This window comes from Lagopus leucura, unplaced genomic scaffold (genome assembly GCF_019238085.1).
Source record: "Lagopus leucura isolate 7727_CA_CO unplaced genomic scaffold, USGS_WTPT01 Super-Scaffold_100004, whole genome shotgun sequence".
NCBI classification, from domain to species: Eukaryota; Metazoa; Chordata; class Aves; order Galliformes; family Phasianidae; genus Lagopus; species Lagopus leucura.
The window spans coordinates 33249169-33268182 of record NW_024962264.1 but is presented as its reverse complement, the minus strand read 5'-3'; the positions used below and the strand labels follow the sequence as shown (position 1 = coordinate 33268182).

Sequence of the window (19014 nt, the reverse complement as noted above, 5' to 3'; positions counted from 1 at the left end):
TACTTAATTTAAATAAAAAAATAAAAATGAGCTGTAAGGAGAAGAGACAGAAACAATCAATTTTCTCCTTTCAGCTCACCCACTGTAATAACAGCTCTGTTCTACAAAGGTAAGTAGAAACAGCTGACCTGGAATGTCATCCCACCTTTCAGATGGAGCCAGAGAAAAGTGTGGTGCTGTGCCTGGTCCTGTTACATTCAGGAACCAGAGGGTAAGGAAGCAAATTCTGGTGAGTATAGAATTGGATGTCGAACCTCAACAGAATATCTGATGTCTCACTGTAAAACTGGACAGAGATATTTGCACTTAAAATGGCTGTGGTTGAGCTTTAGCAATAACTCAGTGTTAGCAAGTTAAATCTTAAAAATCTGTTGTCCCATGGGCTTAGGAAGCTACTGCTTCCTTTGAGGTTGCAGAATGTGTAGCTTCCATTTTTACTCTTTGAGATCTCTTTTATTTAAGGTACTTATTGAAAGGTCAGCGTGCAATTTCTCACTGTTACATGCACAGAAATGTTAAGGAAAAACAAATGGAGTATTTGTATTACATACTGTTCTTTTCTTAGAGGCTCTCTGGGATTAGAACCATTTCTGGAGCCTATGCCTTGCATACTGTGTTTATGCTTTAATTGGTAATTATTGAATGAAAGCCTCAAGATCTCGTTGTAGAGAAGTCCTTGAAATTTTACTGTACAGTAAGTAAAAATATACAATCAGCAATCTATATGGAACAAGAAAAGGATGCTTTTCTTCCTCCCAGTTTGCATTGCAAGTTCAGTGAATGAATCTGCCAGTGAAAACACATTTTCATTAACTGTTGTGTTACCATGAAGTGATGGTTAACTTGGTTTTCAAGAAAAATTCTTTAGTAGTTATTTCAGGAAAAGCAGAACAATATAGCCAGTGAGATTTTGGCTTAGATTGAATTATAAAGATGATGCAACCCTGTGTACTTCAGTTAGCATGTAGAGATTTTGACTTTTTTTTTCCATGTTAAAACTGCAAATAACCTTGCTGTCCTAGAGATGCTTACTTCATTTGTGAAAGATTCTTTGTCTGTTCAAAGCACAGTGTAAACTAAATGTATTTTAAACAGACTAGCAGAGACAGCTGCAAATGAGCTAGTGAGCTTTATGCACTTGTGTGTTAAAACCTAGGTTAGCTTGATAGTTGCTAGAAGAAATTTGCAGTGATGGATGCTCGGTTACCTCAAGCCACATCACATAACCCACCCCCACCACACTAACGCTCTCTGGTTTGGCATCCTCTGTAGTGAGGTCAAGCACTTTGGTTTGTGAGAAATTCACAATCTTTACACCTGCTTTACAAAGGTGGTTTACAGGTCATGGCCAACCATGTCATTGCTTATTTAATCCCACAAATATGCCTGGAATTTCAGAAACCAAGCAAAATCACAGTCTCCCAAAATCTGCTTTAAGCTGTGAGTGCTTTCTAGAGATCTGCATGGATCCAAACATAAGCTCAGGTACTCCTGGATCAGTTACAGGAGAAACATAAAACATGAAGCAGAAGGGGTACGGGGTGATGAAGCCAAGAAACAGAGTGGGTTTCTTGGACTCTTCTAACCCATGTGGTGTGGCAGAGGAAGGACAAAGCCAGTGATCTGGTACATCTTCACAGTACTGGGAACTGCAAACTGAATGCTCATCAAGGAAGAAGTAGGTATTCTTTTGTACAGATATGCTAGTGCCTGGAATACCTATACTGTTGCTTTTTAGTAGTAACCAACTACATTACTTAACCTTGTCCTTTTTCTACCTATCATGCTTTTTAATCTAATGCACTACTAATGAATGTTAAAAATCGTCAAGTAAGATAAACACAAATGCAATACAAATGAGCATGCATGCACATACCTGTCTTCATGCTTGTGGACCTTAGCTGGGATCATTTGCCTAAATGAATTTGATGAAAGGAGAAACCATATAAACCTAAATGAACTTCTCTACTTTACAGCCCTGTAGCAAACTTACCTTATTTCTGTCTTGTACAACCAGCACCTTTCCATTGTTTTCATCCAATACAGCACCTATTAGAGAGACAATATTGAAAAAGATGTTGAACGATTTAATGTGCTTTGATGAAGTGTGACAAACCCCTAATGATCATTATCAGACCTAAAGAATGCAAGATCAGAATGTCTACAGATAACCCAGCAATGCTGCTTTCTTCAGCAGGAATGTGTAATCTTACTGAAATAAGAGATTTTTTTTCCCTTATTTTGGCCAAATAGCCAGGATAGGCAAGAACTTTTCTCCAGTGAAATTCATGACAAAACTGCTTACAATGAAACAGTAAGTGTGTTTTCTGGCTGATAACACTCAAATTTTAATACTTGGGGGGCTGACGTGTACTGCTGAGGAAAAAATTCCAGCAACTGAACGGACTCATACTCCACTGCCCATAAAACAACCGATGACAGTGCAGTCTCTGATTAACTTGTTAATCAAAGACCATTGCTCCCAAGTGGAAAAATGATGCTTTCACTTAAAGAACTGCATCTATTAGAATGTATGAATGAGAAATTCAGCTTTTCCGTGCATCCTCATGCTGAGCCCAGGAATTTCTCCCACAGAGTGAGTTTTCCTACTGTTTAAAACCCAAGTGCTTGCATGTCTAAGCATCATGTCACTCTCATTAGTCATAGTGTAAAAATGTTTTCCCTTTAAAACAGGCATTCTGTCAGATTTTAAAGCTGTGCGCTGTGGTGAGCAGAATAAGTACAGCGGTGCAGCTTACCAGGTCCTTTTCCACATCAGTCATACGTGGGTTTAAAATTAGTGGGTAAAAAGTGCTTCTGGCACTGTACAGCAAGAGGAAGAATATATGGATAGCTCTGTGATGATATGCACATTTAAAATGCTATGGAGAAATATTTCCACAGAAGGGAATCATTAAGATATGAGTGTCCAGCACAAAACATCTTTCTTTAAAAAAAAAAAAAAAAAAAAATACATGGCAGAATTATGTGTAGGAGGAATACTTAAAAAATAAAATACTAGTTCTCCTTCAAGATATGTCAAAGGATGTGCTTTAAGAGGGTAGTCACGAATCTGCTTCCCATTATTTGTGACAATGATCTCATTTCTCTTGTAAATATTTAGCAATGCCCAGGTTCAAGTACTGTACTGATCAAAAGAGGGGAAAAAAGGGAAGTGGGAGTTTTTGATGCATGCTGTGATTGCAGGGATTATTTTCTAGAAAAGCCTTTTTTAGCCTGATGGTTTGCTGAGACCCAGGTGAACTGCTGAAGACAGGATGCTGCAGTATGAACCAGACAGGAAGAACTCATTTTTTCCCCAAAAACTGATGCCTGTGAATGTAGTTTCTGGCCATAAAATTCTCTGAGATATCCAGAATCTCTAAGAGATGACACTTAAATGCAAAGCAAGAAGTAAGAAATAGCACTGATAGGCTTCGCTCTCTGGTCTTGTTTTGCCAAGCAAAATTGAGAGTCCCCTGCTGCAGCTCACTGGGCCACACCTGCTCAGCATCAGTGAGGCCAGGCTCTACCCATTGGCTCAGATTTTGGTTTTGAGAACTTCCACTCTTTAAATCATCCAGCCCTAGGATGCCTTTCCAGAAAGGCTGATGCTTGAGACTAACCAAGCAGTCACTGGTACAACGCTGATTTCTTTTGACTGCTTTTTGTTGGTAGGTAAGAATCTTATGTTTGAAAGCCCTGAGACAACTTCATAATAAATAATGGAGGGGAAAAATACCTTCCCTCTGGCAGTTTTATTTACAGTTGATGTAAGCATGTGACAAGATGTTCATAACAGCAGACCAGTTGTCTGGCAAGCACCCCTGAGGGCTTGCTTTATAAACATGACCAAGCAGCAGCAGGTATTGATCTGTAAAACAGCCTGGTGCCTTCTTTTAAATCACTTGTGATTGCATGGACAGCCATGACTACATAAGGCATCCTCCCAGCAGGCTGACCTTCGTGCAGCGGCTCGCTCCATACAGTTCCTTAAGTAAAAGCTTCTTTCGCTTTACTCTTCCTTCTCAACTTCTCTTCTTATGCCATTGCTATGGGGCATATTTACAAATATGTCACTTTCTGGATGGCAGAGAACTTCCCAAGTGCTTTTCAAAAACGCCTTGATCATTTCATTCACCAGAAGCTTTCCTGTCCCTTTACATATTTGGAAAATCCTGCCGCCTACGAACGGATGCAGTAAGTTAGCCAGGAGATGCATCACATATTCCACTATTTCTAAACAATAATGGCCAAACCCTATGAGTAACATTTGCTACTTTCTCTTCTTGGCGATTCTGATCTAGTCTAGCCAATATGGCCTGACCTTGCTTATTCACACCTTTGTCATCTCTTGGCTGGCTGAGGGTAAGGCAGCAGCCCTGGATGTGCGGTGTTCACCGCGTGGGAAGCTACAGACAGTACAACAACAGCTGCTGGTCTGCTTGGCAGTGCAGGCTCTGCTGTTTATCTCCAGAATGCTTAAGGGACAAAGCCTTGTCTTTAGCTGGCTGGCCATAGTGCTGAGATGAGGACTCTCAGCAGCAAGTTTGTTTCTCCTTACTGCAGAAGCTATCATAGTGTCATGAAGGTTGGAAAAGACTGCTAAGATCATCTAGTCAACCATCAGCCCATCACCACCATGCCCATTAATCCCTAAGTGATTATTCTAAAACACAGAGTTATTTTTGCACAAGAAATAAGGACACCTGGAGTTTGGCACATGCACACTGCTGATGTAAAGTGTGACCATATTTAAATATTTTGGTATTAGAATAAAATGAGTTAAAAATAGAACAAAATGCTTCTGCTACCCAGGATCTGTTTGATGGGGTAGAAAGATAACAGGTTAAACACATGCCAGGTGATGTCCACAGTGCTTGGTGCATTTCTGCAGTGTATTCCACATCCACTGATGGTGCATAAAACATAAGAATATTATTGCAGTAATTGCTTTCATATGCAGAAATATCAGCTTAGTTCACCAAATGCTTTTCTGAGGTCTTCACCCGTTAAAAGAATTTTCAGCCATGGATAAGAAGGACAGATTTGAAAAGCAGTAGCACACTATATACGTTATCTGTTGTGTAATATTTACATGTGCGCAAAAACTATGAAATCCATATCTTCCCATTTATTAAACTGCTTCTTTTCTCAGAGATTTCATTTTCTATTTTCACAGAATGTAACTGAAGTGATCAAAAACACAATAGCAAATGATATTTTGAAAGTGCAGGTTTTCCTGCTATAATTTTTCCAGATCGATTTTTCTTACAGCGAGCCTTTCCTGACAACCCACCCACAACACTCCCACTGCATGATTTTCTTTTAGGCAGCACTTTCAGCTGTGCACAACCTACTGCAGAAAAATCCCCTTTCAGTTAGTCATATTTCCTCAAAAATGCGAGAAATAAAAGTGCTAATGCGGTGCTTTTCTTTTTTTTTTTTTTTTTGAGAATGCATTATCTTAACTCGAGTTTAATGCCACATATTTTAATGGTGAGATTTTCGTCCACCAGGAAAACATGCTCTAACATGCCCATTGAAAAACTCAGCCTGCCTTCAGCTTCCACGCTGCCCTCTGCTGGCTTTCTAGCTGCAAGCTCACACTGACCACAGCACCGTTTGGTAATTGAAGCCATTGCTTTTCGAATGCTCACTTTCAACCTGGCCTGCTGCCAACAGCCCAGCTCCTGTCACAGCAAGAAGGGTCACTCGGCCCCTCGCAGCCAAGACTGAAAAAGTGACGACATTCAGGGGGAGATGTGCACAACCTGAACCGGGCTGGCACGGCCTGAGCCATCATCACCAGCCTACAAGAAATTGCTGATTTCTTGTAGCTGTGTGTCTGTGGATGACTGCTGAGAAGGAAGGCAGACACATGCACATTTGATGAGGCTGAGTTCAAGCTGACTGTGGTTTTGGCTCACCATTACTTCCTTGCACTGTGATGTGTAAGAAATGGGACACCGTCTTCTTGGTCCTGAGTTTCCTTCCTTTTTAGAGCAACCTTTCCAGCAGTGGTTGGGGGGAGGTCTAGATGGGCCTAGGTATTGTCCAGGTGCTTGGGACATAGCCCTGTTACACAGACATGTCAGAGCAGCTTCTGGACTGTGACACTTGTAGCCAACAGCTGCGCTAGCTCCTTAGCAATCACTGCCGCTTCCGTCTGCCCCGTGCACAGACTTTTTCCTCAATTGGAATGGCTGCAGAAATCAGAAGATTGAGAAACGCACAGATGCACTCAGGGCAGATCGGTGGAGCGATCCCACGTTCCTATCGCTATTCCCACACTTGCTGCCAGCCTTCCCGCGGCAGCTCCGTGCCACTCACCTGCGACTCCCAGCTGGTGGCTGGCGAAGGCGGGCAGCCTGCTGGGCCCCTCGCCCAGCCACCGCGTCAGGGTGGCCGAGCCCGACTCCGCGTGATGGAAGTCAAAGCCCTGCGACGCGGCCACGGCCGCCAGCCCGCTCTGGAGGATGGGAACGTGGAGCCAGACGGCGACCCGGCCTTCCTGCTGCCACTGGGCGACCGAGGCTGGAAGAGAAACGCGGGGCCACCGGTCAGGCCGCAGGCCTGGAGATGCGAAGTTTAGGACAGACTACCAGCCGGCCGGCTTCCAGTGGCGCGCAAGGTAGGGTTTCTGCGGGGACGTCTGCGCTCGGGCCCGACGCTCCGGGCCTAATAAATACGTGCCAGGGGAAGGCAGAGCGGCGTCAGCAGCGTTACGCTGTAAGCGGCATTAGGTTACCGGCAGCGCGGTGCCGCTCTCGCCCGGCCGCGCGCACCCACCTCCCCCGCCCGCCCGGCTCCGCCGACCCCGTGTCCGCCACTTGCCCCGCAGCCAGCGCCCGAAGGCGGCCCGCTCCCGGCGGCGAGGCCAGCGCAGCTCGGCCAGCTCCACGCTCACCCCGCCATACTTGTCCAGCCGAGGCTGCGGCCCGCCCCGACCCCCCCCGGCCGCCGGCCCCCGGCCTCGCGCCCCGCGCAGCGCCCGCCACAGCGCCGGCCCCGCCATGGAGCGGCGGGAAGCGGCCGCCCCGGGGGCGGCGCCGGCCTCCGCCTCCGGAAGCACTGCGCGGCGGCCGGCGGGCGGCATGGCCGCCCGGCGAAGAAGCAGGGGACGGCCGGCCCCGGGTGGGAGCTCCCCGCTGGCCGGCGGGACCGAGGGCGGGCCGCCGCTGCTGCACGTCGCCGAGGCGGTGCAGGCAGGTATGCGGCCCAGACGGTGGGAGCGGCCCCGAAGGCGGGATCTGCCGCCCCGAAGCGGCGTCGGCACCGACGGCCTTTCGCTGCGGCAGACGTGAGGTCTGCTTGGTAAACGGCACGCGGGCCCGGCTGCTCACCCGGCCTTCGGTGCCACGGGAACGCGCTCTGTCTGTGCGCGGCCCGTGCCGCTGAGGCGCGGCCTGCGGGCGTGCTCGTGTGGGAGCGCGGGGTGTGCGGCGCGTGTCCCGTGTGCAGAGCGGTGATGTGCTTTTCCCGAACCTTTCAGAAGATGACAAAATCCCCAAGATGTTCCGGAGAGCCCTGGCGCAGCTGTCTCTGAACAGCATGAAGGCCGCCAACATCTGCATCGGTCGCCCGGTGCTGCTCACGGCGGCGGGAGGAAAGCAGGAGGTGGGTGAGGCCCCTCCATACTGTACGCCTCCTTTGGGCAGCCCTCGCGTTTCCGTCCGCTGGGAAACTCGGTGCTACTCGTACTTTAGCCTTCTGTGGAACCGGGTTGCAATCTAATCCTCCTTCTTCCTCAGCCCGTGTTTTTATTAATATTGCTTACTTTGGAGAACCGAACGTGGGGCCGCTGACAGCTGTTTGCTTTGAACCTGCTTTGAATGGCATCCTGGCTTCTACCAGAAGTAGTGTTGCCAGCAGGACCTGGGAGATGGTTGTCTCCCTGTACTTGTCACTGATGAGGCCATATCTCAGTTACTGTGTTCACTTTTGGGCACTTAACTACAAGAAAGACATCCATGCCCTACAATGTGTCTAGAGAAGGGCAGCAGAGCTGGGAAGGGTCTAGAGCACTTCACTCACATAAGGCTGAGGGAGCCGCGGTTGTTCAGTCTGAAGAAGAGGAGGCTCTGAGGAGACTTTATGGGCCCTCTACAATTGCCTGACAGGAGGTTGTGGCAAGGTGTTAATTGGCATCAACCTCTTCTCCCAGTTAACAGTGATGGGATGAGAGGTGATGGCTTCAGGTTGCACCAGGGGAGGTTTGGGTTGGACATTAGGATAAACATCTGAAAGATTGGTGATGTACTTGCACAGGCAAGGGAAGTGATGGAATCATTGTTCCTGGAGGTGTTCAAGAAATGGGTAGATGTGGCACTGAGGGACACGGTTTAGTGGGCAATGTTGGTGGTAGGTGGATGGTTGCACTAGATAATCTTAGTCGTCTTTTCCAACCTACGATTCTATGATTCTTCCAGGTCTGCACTGCCTGGCCCACTTCAGGCTTCCCAGGTGGGAAGATTGGGCTGAGTGACACCACACAGAAGAGCCTGAGGGTCAGTGTGGGTGATGCCGTCACCGTGCAGCCCGTGACTGGTGCGGTCATCCAAGCAGAGGAAGTTGCTGTGAAGATGAGGTATGGAATATCTTGTCCTCTACTAATTATGTCTACTGCAAGGCATCTGCTTTGCACTGCACACTCTTAAAAGGTAACATTTTTCTTTCATGCTTGCATGAAATTAGTAAGATCCAAGGGAATGGCATGAGGCTGTGTCAGGGGAGGGTCAGGTTGGGTGTTAGGAAGAGGTTCTACAGCAGAAGGTGGTGGGCATGGAACAGGCTGCCCAGGGCAGTGATTATGGCCCTGAGCTGCCAGAGTTCAAGGAACAACACTCAGACATATTGTCTGATTTTTGGGTGGTGCTGTATGGATCCAGGAGTTGGAATTGGTAATTCTTATGGGTCCTTTCCAGCTCAGGGTATTGTGCGATTCTTTGAAAATTAAGCATCCACAGATGCTTGAGGGATGAAGAAGGCTGAAGTTTAATACCTGGTGGCTAACTGCTGCCTCCTGTGTGGGAAGCAGAGTGGGTCAGCTGCAGCGTGAGGAGATCTCAGCTGAGGGAGGATTAGTGCTGTTGTGGAGAGTGAGATTGTGACTGTGTGGTTAGGGTGGGTTCTTTAAGCTCTTGAGTCACTTGTAAGGCCCAAGGATGGTCTCTGCACAGTGTTGATGTTAGGTTAGAAAGAACCAGAAGGAGCCTGTGTTGTGGCTGTTGTCATTGGAGGTTGTGCTGCAAGCTGCTTCCTGAGGAGCTCCTGGTGAGAAGTTGTGCCATGGCTGGGGCAGTGGAGGTCTGACAGGCTTGGGAGAGCCCTCAGAGCTTCATCTATGATGTGTGTGGCTTTTACTTATTGGAATGTTTGTTGGTTTTTTTTTTTTTAACTGGAAACTCTCGTAGAAGGGGTTTGGTTTTTTTCCCCTCTGAATTCACCAAGGGGGAGAGCAGAAAGTGCAGATTAAGGCTGTCTTGAAATTACAAAGGCTTTGAAAAATTAGCCATTTATTCGTCTGCTGAATGACTTCTTATCTTTATCACTGACTTAACATTCCGCAGTCAGCATGTGGGTTGATGCAGAATCTGGTTATGGTTATTTCCTAAATAAAGCTGTTTTCTAATCACCTTGAAAAGTCTCCCAACACCTGTAATTTCTCTAAGAAAATGAAAAAATCATGTCATTGAAGCTTTTTGCTACTGCTAATTTAGTCCTATAGGAAGTTTGATTTGATATTACAATATTTGATTGTTATTGCAAACAGTTTGGTTATACAAGACATAAGGTTTGAATTTCAGGTGGTCCTGTGCAGACCCAGGAGTTGACTTGTGCATCCCTTCCAGCTCTGGATATTCTGTGCACCTGTGATAAGGATGAAATCAGAGGCATCACTTCTGAAATACTTGTGATAACTGTAATTCTTTTTGAAACTGCTTCAAAGGGAGAATTTTCCTTCTGAAGAAGGATTTTGTGCCAGAATCCTTTACTTGGGCTCCTAGAAATGCTATGCACAGTGTGCCCCCAAATTTAAAGTCACATAAATTAAGGTTTTTCTAGAATGGGTCTAGGAGAGAACACATACAAACAGGAGTTAGTCTGTTTTAAGCCTACTGATGTACTGCAAACCACTGAAGTAAATTACAGTGAGTTGATATGTACTAGGTTAACAGTAAATTTACAGCCAATCTATCAGATAAGAATATTAGTTATTAAAAGAATAAATGGAGTCCCATTGTCCCAGAATTTCTTCGTTTTCTAGATGCTTTACAGGTATCATTTATTCTCTGAAAATTTGTATCTCTGGGGATTTGCTTGCATGCATTATTTATTTTCCAGTTAAAACCAACCTTCAGTCTCAGACCCCAGCAGTGCAATTGAGTGTGTGTTTGCTTGTCAGGAGCAGCTGTGCCATTTTGAGGGCTCCCCTCTGATAGCAGAATGCCTCATTCCCTTAAGTTACTTTTTTGATCTCTGAAACTGAGACATGGATTTTTATTTCTAGGCTTGGAGCTCCCTCTCTTGGTCATAGTTTTATTTGCAGCTGCTGCATCTGATTCAAATGTTTTTGGTGATGCTGTTCTCTTACAGGGGCTGACCTGTGGGCTTATAATATATAATCTAAATTTGTAAATGTAATTTACTCTGTTGTTTATTGCAGCATTTTGTATGAAAAATGGAACAAAATTACATACAAACACTCATTTTGTTTGCTGTGTGACTGATATCTTAGGAGTCGTTACTGGAGCCAAAGAGGAGCTCATTTATCTCTTCCGGTTGTGGGGTTAAATCTCAGTGTGTAAAGTTGGTGGTATTCATTGTCCTCGTGCCTTGGTGGCATAGGCTCTGTAGACTCTAGTTTTTGTAGCAGTTAGTGACTGAGAAAATATTGTTTCTTCTTACCACAGGGATAAAGATGCCTGCATTAATGCTGAGGAAATGTCTGTCTGTCTGCTGAGAAACTTAGGTATAAATTTTGTTGCTTTTCTTTTGACTATTCAGTTTTTTATGGTGCAGTGGAAGGACATTTTGGACAGAAAAGCAGAGTGTTTCCTCTGTTCTCACTTGAGGGCTTATGCCGAAATAGAAGGGATTATTCGTCTCACAGGGATCTTTGGGCTAAGTCATATTACTATGATTCAAATATCTAACTTGTCGTAATCCTGCTCTTTCTGTCCTTTGTACCTATGGCTGTTTCAGATACGGTTGTTGAGCTGCCATTGTTGGCCTCCTGGCTGATGGACTTTGGGATTCTCTTGTGTGGCGATGAAAAAGAGAACGATATTATGCATTAAGAACAAGATAAGGGATCAGTACTGGTGTGAAATCCCATGCTCTGAATCTTTAATGTATTGATAATAAATAAGCAAAGTTACTTTTCATTGGGTAGCAAGCGTCTGTAAGTAAGGAAAAAATAAAACCAGTGTGTTTTTCAAGGTATTGGAATTCAAAGTTTAAATTTCTCAGTAAAAACCTTCTGGTTTAGGAATATAGTATAACAGTGCTGGCAAGCTAAGAAGCAGGAAGCACAAATTGGATTCCAGATTTGTGAGTTTGGCTAGAAATAGTAACTCCTGTTTACATCAGTGCTTTTCTGTGCCCGTAGGGTGCATTCAGATCACATTTCCAGATCTTTCTCTGCCAACACAGGGATAAAACTTTACTTTCTGTAGATCAAGGCTTAAGGCTGAATATGAAATACTGTGAACCTGTGGGGCACACAGCAAATACAAATTTTTTATATCTTACAGTATTAAGTCTGTAATCCTGCTGTGCACACTGTGTGAAGTTCAGAATGCTCAAGTAATGATGGGCTTAGTACAAGAGTTTATGTATGATGACAAATGTTTATCCAGTACAGTCTTTTTATGTATAAAAGGATCATTTTTATTACCTGAAATTACATGTAAACTATGAACTACCTTCTGTGGTGTTAATTTATAGTACTCTTTACATTTTCTGTGAAGGCTATCCTAAAATTATTGCCACCAATTACTTTTATCAACTTTCTCCTTTTTTTTTTCTTTTCAATTCTCTCACAGATGGGAAAGTTGTTTTACCAGAAAATCTCCTGGCATTCAGTTTCTATGGCAAAATGTGTAATGTGCTGGTGATGAAGGTGAAGGGGACTGACAGTCTGGAGCTGCATGCCCAGGCTGGTGCCATTTCCAGTGAGATGTGTGAGCCAGACCTGGAGAAATCTGACTTGGAGATGAGTGCGCTGGATCTGTCCTTACAGCTCAGCAGGATGGACATTGATGAAGATCCAGAGGCTGCATCTGCGAGCACTCCATGCAAACCGGTGTGTCTGGGTTCACCAGTTACACCCAGTTCTGCTGTGACAGCTGCTGCTCAAGGTTCTCAGGGAGATGAAGCCTGCAGCAGAGAGGGTACTGCAGACTTGGCTGCTGGTTTGGAGCTGTCTGGGAAAGAAGGCAGTGAGAGGCTTCCATCGGCTGCCAAACCTGGAGCATTCAGCAGCACAGACACTTTTTATTACATTTCTTCAAGAACTAGAATCAATTTTATAGAAACTAGGATGAACATAGAAGAAGATAGTGACCATGGACCCCAGGTTACCTATGACATGATAGGAGGTTTAAGCAGCCAGCTCAAAACTATTAGAGAAATGGTTGAACTGCCCCTGAAGCAAGCTGAATTGTTCAAGAGTTACGGTATGATGCTAAGAGTTGACTTTCTTCACTTGGTACTAGTAATTTTGTTCCTCTAATGTGACTTTCTTTTTTTTTTCTTATAAACCAAGTTATTTTTACCAAAATATGCACTGAATTTTATGTTGTGCTGATCCAGCATACCTGTGTGTCCAACCATTGTCAAACTGTTTTACAGTTTGTACTACATGGCTGCGATGAAGATGTAGTGGTTAGCTTGTGTGAAAAGTAATTCAGTAGGAAAGTAACATGTATCTATATCTAAGACAACTCAAATATGCTTAGGCAGAGTTTATAGCAAATAGTGGGATGCTGTCAGGAGCCTCCTTCCCTGCACTGTCCAGCTCTGACCTCCAACTCCATCATCACCACGTGTTCTTGTGTTGACCCAAATGTTGCTTCAGCAGCAAGGTTCTTCACACTTGGCTCCCAGTGTATCCAGTCAGACTCTCTGCTTCTTCCACAACCACGGGAGTGTTTCCACAACCACGGGAGCAGAGGCAGAGGGGCTGCGCTCGAGGCCAGAGCTGCCAGGTGGCTCTATATCCTGTGGTACCAGAAACACCACACGAGGGAGCAGTGTGTGCTGGAATGGGCTCTTAGAAAGTGGGCTGTCTGCAAAGGCACTATTCCTGTCCTCTGTCAATTAGCCCATCAGTTTTGCCCTTTTGAGTTCCTAAGACTCAGTCTTTGTGCCTACATCAGGTGTCTTACCCTCTGTTACTGTGGCAACGCACTTCATCCAAAGTTGGTCCCCTCCTTTGGGGGGGACCTTCTTAATTTTCAATTTTTGCTTTTGACTTTCTACTCTCTCAATTTGCCTTCGCTGGTCTGAAATGCTTCTTTTCCAGTTGGGGTCACAATCTAACTTCACTGCGGTCATCTGTAGCTTGTATCCAGTTTTAGCTGGACCCAGGAATATTTTGTTCTTTCAGTGTCCATTATGTTCTGTGCATCTTTTTGTCTGCTTTGGCTTTTCATGTTTGCTACTAAAGGGGCACATTTGTCCTTTTCACACATGGGTATGTATTTTTCATCTTTTTTTTGATGACTGCTGTAGGGTGTAGCTGAGTATTTCAATCCAGGCTTGTGGTATTTCTGAGATCCCTGGAGTGTGGAGGAAAGGTGGTTTCCTAGTGTTGGAAATTTGGAATAATGGCACTGTAGGAGTCATTAATAACTTCAAAAAGAACATTTATGAAGATGAGGTGCTTAGAGCAATAATTTTTTGGAAAAAATAACCCCTAAAACACAGGGAAAACCACGAAAGAAAATAAAACAATTGAAATGTTTTCTTTTTAAACAAAATCATTTGGACTTTAAAAAAGCTGAATATGCATCCCGTCTAAGTGTCACACATCTTGTAGAGAGCTCTTTCCCCTGAAAATGCCATTATAGCAAAATGAAAAGAATAATGTTGGCTAGAGAAGCGAATGCTGAGATCAAGTTCTAATCAGTAATAACTGTGAGGCAGCAAAATGTGCAAATGCAGCATAATGTGCAAATGATAAATGAGGCATTTATCACAAATAACTCTCTTCTCTGTTTGTGTGCATGTGCTGGTTTGAAGGAATCTCACCTCCTAGAGGAGTCCTGTTGTATGGCCCTCCAGGTACTGGGAAGACTCTCATTGCCAAAGCCATTGCAAGTGAGGTTGGCGCTCATGTAACTGTTATTAATGGTCCTGAAATAATAAGCAAGTAAGTCCACTCAGTTTATGTTAATTAATTCTGTAGATACGTTAGCCCACAGTCTGTATGGGCATCTACCCATTGGAGGCCCATCATCTGTGGAATTGGCTGTAGGCTATCCATCCAAGAGTTAAAAACAGATGGGAAAGGCTTCTCTCAAGTAGGACTCCTCTTTCTTGTTGCAGTAACAGAGTTTCGTTGGATTTGGCTTAGAAATTTGGGTAATCATGGACTGAATTAAAAAGAAGACTAAAACTGCACCTGCAGTCGCATGCTGTTTCTGCAACCAGAGGAGTTACTTTAGTTGCTGATGCGTATTTGAATTTCTTTACTTGTTGAATTGTATTTGAAATTAATAGATGACAGTGTACAGATTAATGACTCCAGAAGACTTTTCTTTGTTGTTCTTTAAAAACACAGACATAAATTGTTCCAAGCGCAGTTTTGATTTTTTGCTGTTGAGGACATAGGTGTATCCTTGTGTTTTTTAACCTGTTTTTTGTCCTTGTGGTTATTTTCAATTTGCATGTGCTTTATAAATTTGCTGGAGACTTTGAGAAGGTGCGCTATGGCTTTTTGGAACACACAAGCAGTAATTATTTAAATTGCTCAGAAAATACAAAAAAGCCTCACCGTTTCTTATTAAAATGTTTTAATTATCATAGGTTTTATGGAGAATCTGAATCAAGACTACGCCAGATATTTGCCGAAGCTTCTTTGCGGTATGTTTTTTTGGATAATTATATTCGTGCTCATTTCTTTGCGGTATTGGTCCCAGAGTTAATGGTTTTAAAAGAAAAACATTTGCAAGAATCTTTGAATTGAATCATTTTTCTTTTCTTGCAGTGGTCTTTAAAAGGAAATAAATTTATTTCTATAGAGCTAAGTGAAAGGAGAACAGTGAAATTCTAGTATGCCTGTTTAATGTTTTGGATGCTACTCTGTTTAAGGGTCTGTTACAGAAGGTGCCGGAGTGCTTTATCTGTGTCATTAGTGCGTGGTGCACTTAGTTCAGCAGGTGGAAGCATGAGCCAGAGTTTCACCGGGATCCAAATTTTTCTACTTTTGTCTTTAAATGGCAGTGTAAGACTGAGCTGGGATGTGGAAGCTAGCTCTAGATGAGCTGGTGTTGGTCCTGGATATAGCATGCTTCTCAATTATGGTGGCAAATTTATTGGATCTGATTGAGGCAGACTTTGAGATGGTTGTTGTTGATAATATTTTAGCAAAACGCTGTCACATCATGCATTTGTGTAGGTGGCAAGTAAGAGGCTGTGTTTTTATTCCCTAAATTGGTATTGAGTCTTTGGAAGAGAGTCATAGGAGAGTAAAGTGACTTGGTCATTGAAGATGTTATCTGATATTTTACTCATTTTGGTTCTCCTTTAGAGTAGTGCCATACTCTGTGTTGAAACTTTCAGTTGCTTAAAGCAGTGGGATGCTCATTAATTTTCATTGGAACTGGATATTTTCCTTATAAAGTTCTGCAAGTCTGTGTCTTGATGTTTTAAGTCCTCTTGAGCTACCTAACAGGTTTTTAGGTTTTTTTTTTTTCTATTTTTTCTTCTAGTCGTCCTTCTATTATATTTATAGATGAATTGGATGCACTCTGCCCAAAGAGAGAAGGAGCTCAGAATGAAGTGGAAAAGAGAGTTGTAGCTTCCTTGCTGACATTAATGGATGGCATTGGCTCTGTAAGTAGACTCATTAAGACAATCAGTGTGTATGGGAACTAACTGAGTAAAGTAATTTTACTTCTTTTAAGCCAATTTTAGATATGTCATTCAGGGGAAAATAGCCCTAGATGAAACTTTATGTAGTGATCTAATGCTTTATTGGATGCTAGGCATAGGGAGGGAATATCTCCTGGTAGCTGTGGGATAAAAAGAAAGTAAATTTTTTCTCCATTTCTGGTCTTTCATTGGACTTCTACTTCTGTAGTTCTGGAGACAAAACTGAAATTTTACTGTGAGCTTGTCGAACTAAACTAGCTAATTTGATTGCTCTGGCAAAGAGATCAAGATATTTCTGATGATATGTGGTCTACATTACTAAAGGAAACAATGACTATTTTAAGATTGCCATAGTAAAATTTAGGATATAACAAAAGCCTACTGAAGAAACAGTGAACTCAATTCACATTAGTGTATTACAGATTAAGGCCATAAAATTTGCCAATCTGTCATTCATTCTTTTCTGTTTACTAGCGGGAGAGACAAAAGAACTCTGTCCACAGTATGAAAAATGAGCCTCTGCTGTTTATTTAATCTGCAAGTTTCTTGCTATTTTACTGCATTGTGGCTTTTGCTGACCGGTCACGGATTGTTCACAGTGAGAACATATTTTCTCTTGGCAAAGACTGCTGACTGTTTTCCATGGAGAAAGTACTGCGTTCTCAAAATGCAAATGACAGTGCAAGTGACGTCATTGATTTTGCCTCTCTTTGAATGTGAAAAGCAGAATTTGAGGAAACTTGTTAGGATTTTTGACTTTGCTTTTCCTACTGAGCCTACAGGGGGTTCTGTAACCTGCCATCTCTGCTGCTTTTTATACCCTAAATGATTTGCCTCCCAACCTTGTTTGTTCAGGATCTATTGAAACCTTTTTGTTCTTGTGCCAGCACTACCTTCTAGCCTAAATGCTGACTGCTTTTTCCTAGGTGCTTACTTTCCTGATACTGGAAAGCAAGTTCTCGGGAATTAGAGAGGTATATGCTGGGATTTGGGGATCTTGGAGTGTAGTTTCTCTTTTGTTGTTTGTATGTACATAAAACCTAAGGTATTGCTAAATTGCAGGTACAGTTCGGGGGTTGATTTGCTTTGCTCCTTTAGGTCTGCCATCAGGATTTAATGTGTGTAGGAGCTGTGAAAAGTAAGTAGGAAATATGTTTATGTTAAATTACATTTATATATGTTTATAAACGTGTTTACAGTTAATATTTTGCATTGTTTGATGTCTTCAGGAAGGCAGTGAAGGGCAGCTCATGGTACTGGGGGCCACCAATCGTCCTCATGTGCTAGATGCAGCACTGCGCAGACCTGGCCGTTTTGATAAAGAAATAGAAATAGGAATTCCTAACGCCCAGGACCGCCTGGACATACTACAGAAGCTTCTGAAGAAGGTTCCCCATTCTCTCACGGCAGCAGAGATGATGCAACTGGCTGATAGCGCGCATGGTTATGTGGGTGCTGACTTAGCAGCCTTGTGCAAGGAAGCAGGTAAGGATTTGTGTGTCTTATTCAGTACCTTACTTAACAGTTAGCCTCTTTTTAAAAAAAATGAAAAATAACAAATAGTAATCCACTAATGGATATAAAGTTCTGCAAGTCTGTGTCTTGATGTTTTAAGTCCTCTTGAGCTACCTAACAGGTATATAATATATATAAATAATAAATATATATAAATAATAAATATATAATCCACTAACTAGTCTACTAATGGCTTTTGAAAGGATGAGATCTGATATTTTTTTCTGTCAAAGGAAATTTAGTCCAGCACAGAGCATGAGGAACACCAGTCTGCTCCTGCACAGACCCAGATGTTTGAGCATTTATTGATTTTAAAAACGAATGTTAAGATTATTAACACCAGGAATCCCTTGTGCCAGTTCTGGGACACCTGATATCTGTCTCTTGGTTTTCTAGTGGTTTAGTGAGTTAACTGACCTACCCCTAGGAATTTTTCTGCTTGGATTGAAATCCCGTGTTGCTTAGGCTGGACAGCTTGTCCTGCAGATCCGCATTCCCAAGATGCTGAGACATTGAGTGTTGATTAATTCTGTACTGCGTGCTTCTGTGTAATTTGTCTGTTAGCAGGAGCCTGTGACTGGGGCTGTGTGTGTGCTGGTTGGGTCAGGCAGCTCAGCTGGGGCACAGCATGGGGGCCTCCCCTGGCCTCCGGTACCAGCACAGCATTGTGGAACCATCCACACATCCTGCAAGAAGGGTTCAGTATGTTCCAGGCAGTGCTTAAACACAAGCTCAGTTCTGTTTTCATTGGCCGAAATACTGGAAGTGCGCTGTATCAGTTCTTACATTTTGCTAGAATGTGTCGACACGGTTTAAGTGTTGGACCTTGAGAATACCCAAGAACAGCCGCTTAAAGCAGTCTAGTCAAAATATGACTCTTCAGTTCTGCTTACGTATATTTGCTCCCATATAGTTGGCAAATATGTATTTGCTGTATGTGCTGGGTACTTCTATTTCCTTTGGCACTTGGACAGCTTCCTCTGGCAGTGACCCTGCACAGTTACTTCTTGCATCAGAATTAACTATTAAGCTGACAGTAGTTTTATTAGCGCTGATGGCGCTGGGAACGGCAAGATCTTTGCTTGCCAATTTCCAGAATTTTAAGGAGATGGTTCTCAAATAAGAATTTGTGGACTTTGCATGGATCAAGATGAAAAAAAATATGTATGGACACAGCAAGGCCTCATAAAGTGCTCTTCTGCTGGCTGTGGTTGTGTTCTAAGTTAGCAAACGTTCATTTAAAGACAAATGTGTACAACCAACAGCAAAAGAAGAGGCTCCCTGTCTGTTTTTCTTCCACTGTGCTTTTGGGAGTTTGTCAGTGTGCCTATGTCACAGTCCTCACATATTAAATCCTTAACTAAGGTAATCTAAAATTTTCATTGAAAAATGTTG

The 19014-nt window shown here is 43.3% G+C and overlaps 1 protein-coding gene and 1 long non-coding RNA gene across 2 annotated transcripts in view; one reads left to right on the top strand and one right to left on the bottom strand.

Moving 5' to 3' along the window:
• Positions 1-5112: 5112 nt before the first annotated feature.
• On the bottom strand, positions 5113-6424 carry LOC122179813. The gene is made up of 2 exons (XR_006178837.1): positions 6334-6424; positions 5113-6206 (listed from the first exon to the last, which is right to left on the bottom strand). It is a non-coding gene; the product is annotated as an uncharacterized LOC122179813 (long non-coding RNA).
• A 158-nt stretch (positions 6425-6582) lies between these two features.
• Positions 6583-19014, top strand: part of SPATA5 (spermatogenesis associated 5) — a 197055-nt gene continuing 184623 nt past the window's right edge. The window contains 10 exon segments of the mRNA XM_042870617.1: positions 6583-6769; positions 6772-7212; positions 7496-7620; positions 8433-8590; positions 10917-10975; positions 12051-12683; positions 14251-14380; positions 15037-15093; positions 15942-16065; positions 17334-17589. Coding sequence (XP_042726551.1) covers positions 6583-6769; positions 6772-7212; positions 7496-7620; positions 8433-8590; positions 10917-10975; positions 12051-12683; positions 14251-14380; positions 15037-15093; positions 15942-16065; positions 17334-17589 — 2170 coding nt within the window.